The 5,494-nt window shown below is 26.4% G+C and overlaps 3 protein-coding genes across 3 annotated transcripts; 1 reads left to right on the top strand and 2 right to left on the bottom strand.

The window, feature by feature from the left end:
- ENU1_209000 (hypothetical protein) lies at positions 1-3,137 on the bottom strand (the record flags this gene model as incomplete). Its single annotated transcript, XM_008862330.1, has 3 exons — positions 1-2,646; positions 2,734-2,934; positions 2,994-3,137. Coding segments are annotated over 3 exons (2,991 nt in total), but the record flags the coding sequence as incomplete, so codon positions are not given.
- Positions 3,138-3,321: 184 nt separating this feature from the next.
- Positions 3,322-4,827, top strand: ENU1_208990 (hypothetical protein; the record flags this gene model as incomplete). The annotated part of the gene is made up of 1 exon (XM_008862329.1): positions 3,322-4,827. The coding sequence occupies one exon, from the start codon at positions 3,322-3,324 to the stop codon at positions 4,825-4,827; it is 1,506 nt and encodes a 501-aa protein (XP_008860551.1).
- Positions 4,828-4,937: 110 nt separating this feature from the next.
- Positions 4,938-5,252, bottom strand: ENU1_208980 (ribosomal protein L36e protein; the record flags this gene model as incomplete). The annotated part of the gene is made up of 1 exon (XM_008862328.1): positions 4,938-5,252. One exon carries the CDS (start codon positions 5,250-5,252, stop codon positions 4,938-4,940), a length of 315 nt encoding a protein of 104 aa, XP_008860550.1.
- Between the last annotated feature and the right edge of the window lie 242 nt (positions 5,253-5,494).

Raw genomic sequence — 5,494 nt, 5'->3', positions numbered from 1 at the left:
TGTTTGAGTTGAAAATTGTTTATCAAGATCATATTTATTCATAATAATAAGTAATTCTTGTAATGCCATTGTACTAATTGTTTTATCAGGATTTAATATTAATTGGAAATACTGTCTTAGTATAATAAACATTAAAGTGTGTCGTTGTTGTAATTGATCATTTAATTTATTAATTTCTTTAATTTCAAGTAATTGTGGTCCATTAACTTGATACAAATGATCACTTTCGGCTAAGACTGAAATAAATTCAAGACGAAGTAATTGTTGGAAATTACTTGGAGAAGACACATCATTCTCTTTCATCATTGAAAGGTTGTCCAAATGACTATCAACAAGTTTAGCCATTTCATCATGTCTCCATAATAAAGATAAATCTCTAATGAACTCAGCAAAGAATAAATTGGCATCTCGAATAGTTAGTCCATCAACAATTTTATTATCTGAACAATAAACAAGAAAATCAGAAAACAAAATTGATCGTTCATATAATGAACCCCCAACTATTTTACCATTTTCAGTTATACAAAAATCATGGAAGTTAGTAAGATCAAAAACTTTCTTGTCTTCATAATACCCAACCATTGATTTAATAATTAATGCGAAAATAATCCATACATACTTTAGTCTTTCTTTTGCAATAGTTTCTGCTTTATCAAAAATAATAGGTAAAGTTGATAAAATGATTGTACAAAGATAATGACCTCCACTTGTTTTTGTTGGTATAAAATGATTTATGGCATTAAGAATTAATGGATTTTTGTAAACAAGATATTTGTCTTCTGTGTCATCATCAGTCTTATTCTCTTTTGTTAAATCAATAATTCTAAATACACGAAACATTTCATAAATTTCTTCTCTTTTTCTATCATTTAATACATCTATACATCTTTGAAGAATACATGGAAGGAAATGAACAAGATCATAATGATATTCAATATCTCTTATATCATTAATACTTGCTTTCCCTGAAATAAACTGTGCTATAACAGGATCTTGTGGATATACAGAAGAAACTACTTGAATATTAGCCTTAACATATACTTTAGCTATATCATAACACTCACCTTGTTGAAGATAATTTGGTACCATATCTTTTAAAACTTGGATAATATGTTCACCTCCTTGAACAACTAATCCTTTTTGATATAATGGGAGTTTTGCAAAAAAGTGTTTCCCTTCACTTCCATCATCAACATTGATGTCTTTAATCACAAAAAGTAAATGATGTTTTTCATTAAGAGGAAAAGGTAATTGGATCTTTACTTCATCAATAAAATGCCCAACTTTATCAATAGATACAGATGATGTAAAACGTGTTTCTAAATTTTCTATTACTCCTTCTTGACAAGGGAATATCATTTTTAATGCATCTGGATTAGACTCATCAAATAAAGAATCAGAATCTCTAAGATAAACATTTAAAATTATTCCACTCTTTTTTTTCTCTTTTCCTAAAGACACTTCAGACGGATAAACAAATAATAAATTTTGATAATCCAGATAAATTTCATCAGTTTCAGGTGGACTAATGTCTGTAAGCATTAAAATATTTAATGTTGATGTTTCATTTTTTTCAGAAGAAAACATTCTATAAGGTCCATCAATATGAACAATTTCTGGTCGTGTTCCTCTATATTTAAAACTCCATTCTCCACATGTTTTCATCTTTTCAATATCCCTAATCATTGAACCAACATCTTTTGGATCTCCATTTGGTTTAACTAATTTAATATTTGAATATGAAGCTTGAAAATTAATTAATTTAGCACTAAACATTAAAAGTTGTAAATAACCTTTTTGTTCAAATAATTTTGTTGATTCTTTACAATGATCATTATATTTCTTAATTACTTTTACTTCTCTTTTAGTATCATCACAATAAATCTCACGTGCAAAATTAATATCAGAATCCATTTGTTTATATACTTCTAATACAACAAATACTTGACATAAATTAGCAATATATTCTTTCTTTAATACAGCAGATGCAATAGGAATTTCAAGTGTTTTATTATTTTCCATATGATTTTTTAATTTTTCTGCTGTTATAACAAAGTAGAAATTAGAAGTTAATTTAATATAATCTTTATCATAAAATGACATTCTACAATATAAATTATCTAATGATAAATTTGTTTTAAATCCAGTAATTTCAATAAGAGAAGGTTTCCTAATTTTAAGGTCAGCTTCTAAAGATTGACATTTAGCATTTGTAAGATTCGCTGAATATAACAAATCAATTTCAGATAACTTAGGATTATAATATTCAAAAAGGTATTTACTTTTTCTTTTTCTTGTACCAGGTTTTCTATTTTCTGTTTGAACCAATGAATCTACATTAAATAATTCTTCATTTCCTTGAACTAAACTTAATTTTAAAGGTGGTTTTCCATCAAAAACACTTCGATATTGATTGGGCATCTTATATATAGAATTAGTATTAGAAAAAAGTTGATTGAATATAAAACTATGATAAATATCATTACTTTCTTTTGGTTTTTCTAAACTATTCTTCAATAAATGTGGCTTTTCATTATTTGAGATAACAAAAGCATTTCTATCAAGATATTTACATTTAAAATCTGCTCCTCCTTTATCTCTAAATTGATTTTCAAATTCATCAAAAATACTATTTGTTTTTTCTTTCTAAATGAATTAAATAATTTTGTTTTTTTTTTCTTTATTAAAATGTTATAAAGATATTTTTTATTAAATTCTTTTTGAATAACAAACTGATATTTCATTAATATTTGATGTTATATATTTATGAAACGCAATAAATTCATTTCTTTGTACTTTATATGCTTTTTCTAAGAATGTTTGACCACAATGATATTTAATTGTTTCTTCATTTAATGAAATATTAAACTCTTTTTCTATATATTTCTTTAATTGAAATACATCTAATTCTTTACTATGTTCAGTATCATAAGTCTAAAATAATATCAATATTTATTAATAAATTTATTAAAAAAAAAATAGATAAAACACACATCGAACTTTTGTAAAATCTTTAAATTTTCTTCGTTCATCTTTTTAGGTCCTTTTTGAGTCTTTTCTTTTTTGGTTATTTCTTTCTTTGTCACATCAATTTCAAAAATTTCATTAATATCAATTGGCGACAACTTCTGACTCATATAAACTGTTTTATTAAATAACAAGATGAAATAAATTTAACAATAAAAAAAAAACAATAAAAAAAGAGCTTTTCTTTTATTAGTTGAAATTTTTTTCAAAGAGGAAATATTTTTAGATTTTAAATTATTAAAAAAACTTAAAAAAGAAAAAGATTTAAATTTTGAAGTTCTTTTCTTCATTTAAATGTCGGTAAATTATAGAAATTTCGTTTTAGCACTTCAGGATTGCGTGACTGAAACTGAAAATGTTTTACTTTGTCAAAAAATTGATCAGTTATTTGATGAAAACCAAAATAATACTTTCGTTTTGACTGAGTTACTTCAAGAACTTATCATAATGAATACTTTAAGTTATTCAGTTGAAAGTCATAAATTCTTTATTATAGCACAAGCTTCTAAAACTGGATTTATGCGTATTTCTACAACAACGCTATTAAATATCTTTAGTACTTATGACGAAAGTTATCTTTTACTTCACACAAATACTATTCAAAAATCTTTAACAAATCCATTCTCTAATTCATTAAGTACTTTATGTGCATTACGTACATTAAAATTATATATTAACCAATCCACTTATCCAACATATTTAAACTGGTGTTTGGGTATTCTTAATAAAGCCCCTCAACGCCCTTCAAATGAGTCAAGTGTTTTGAGACAAACACTTGGTACTCTTCCTTTATTTCTTCCATATTTAACACCTCAACAACAAACCCATCTGTGTCATGAAACAATTAAACTTCTACAACTTAAAAACTCGGTAATACTTGAAGCTGTTGTTGCAGTATTAACCCATTTTGCAAATACAACAACAATTGATATGTTAGATTGTATTGAATTACTATTACCATTATTATCTAAATTATTAAGATGCAAACCCATAGGACAAATACAAAATGTTAGTTATCCATTTCTTATATCAAATATCCTTCGATTATTATATAATTTTCCTTCTCTTAATAAAGGTTATGAACTTATGAAAGAAATAGTTGAACGATTTGCCCATCAACTTACAAATGGTATTACTTTTACTTTATTATTTGATTGTTTGAAATGTATCCAAAAACATTTTCCTTTAAATATGCCTCAATTAGAGGTATTTGCTTTAGATACTCTTTTAGCTTCTGACAATTCGTTATTTCATCGTGCTTACCTTAAAATTATTTCTCTTTCTTCTCAATACATTGAACATGAACAACCTCAAATTTTAAAGTTATATTTCGGTAATGACCCTCTAACTTCATTAGAAGCATTTAAACTCCTTTTTCCTCAGTCAATGCCAATAGTACAACTCCCTCAAAATTTATCAGTTTTGAACGATTATACTAAGTCTAAATTTTCTGAAGCTTCTATTCACTTTATTGATAGATTTCAACAACCATTAAATCCTGACTCAATTATTTCAATTCTCAATTGCTTCCCTTCAAAAGCTCTGCTCAATCATGTAGTTGATTTTCCATTAAAAGAATCATCACCACTTATTTCCCCTTCAAATTCTATTTCACAAAAATATTGTACAATTCATAATATTAAAATACCTTTTTCATCAGAACAAACAACACTACTTCTATTAACTCTAAAGTCTGAATCAAAACCAAGTTTTCCTTTGTCTCTACCTCTCAACACCATTTCTTTAGAAATGAAACAACGACTTCATGAATATAAAGCTCTTCAAACTGACCCTTCTTAATACTTTTATAAAGTGTTAGTCATTATTTCTTTTATTTTTTATTTTACTCCTAAAAAATTCTGTCTTATAAAAACCAAAAAGCTTTATAGAGTCAATTCTTAATAACCTGCTCAGTGTTGTTCATGATGTCCAAGATGAGCGTGGGCAGCTTTAATAGCTTCAAGAGCTCGTTGGATTTCATCTCTCTTGGCAAGTCCTCTTTTGTGTGTTCCAAGATGTTTTTTAGCATATTTAAGTGCTTTCTTATCAAGTCCTCTTCTAAGAAGATCCATCATGTGTCTTTCATAGGCAGAAAAACCACAAGCTTCTCTAATAACATCATTAACGACGTGCTTTCTTTTTGTGACACCATAATGTCTTTTAGCGGTTTTCATAGTATGAACTGGGTATCCTCTTTTAAGTCCAACAGCAATTCCTCTGGCCATTTCACACCAATTAAAGAAACAAGTTCTTATTTTATTTAGTTATAGGGTTTACTTATTTTATTATATTTATAATTAAAAAACTATAATTCTTAAGAAGTTAATTCTATCACTTCACATCATATAACTCTAAAACAATTACTGTAACAAAAGAATAAAACCATTGATAAAACACCAATATACCCTTCTTAATTCAATTAATGAGCTTTCTTAGCGACAGCAATTTTAGCAGCAGCATTAATCTT

This window comes from Entamoeba nuttalli, assembly GCF_000257125.1.
Source record: "Entamoeba nuttalli P19 unplaced genomic scaffold asmbl_10023, whole genome shotgun sequence".
Taxonomy (NCBI): domain Eukaryota; phylum Evosea; order Mastigamoebida; family Endamoebidae; genus Entamoeba; species Entamoeba nuttalli.
Note: the sequence above shows the minus strand (reverse complement) of the source record. Positions and strands in the feature narration are given on the sequence as shown.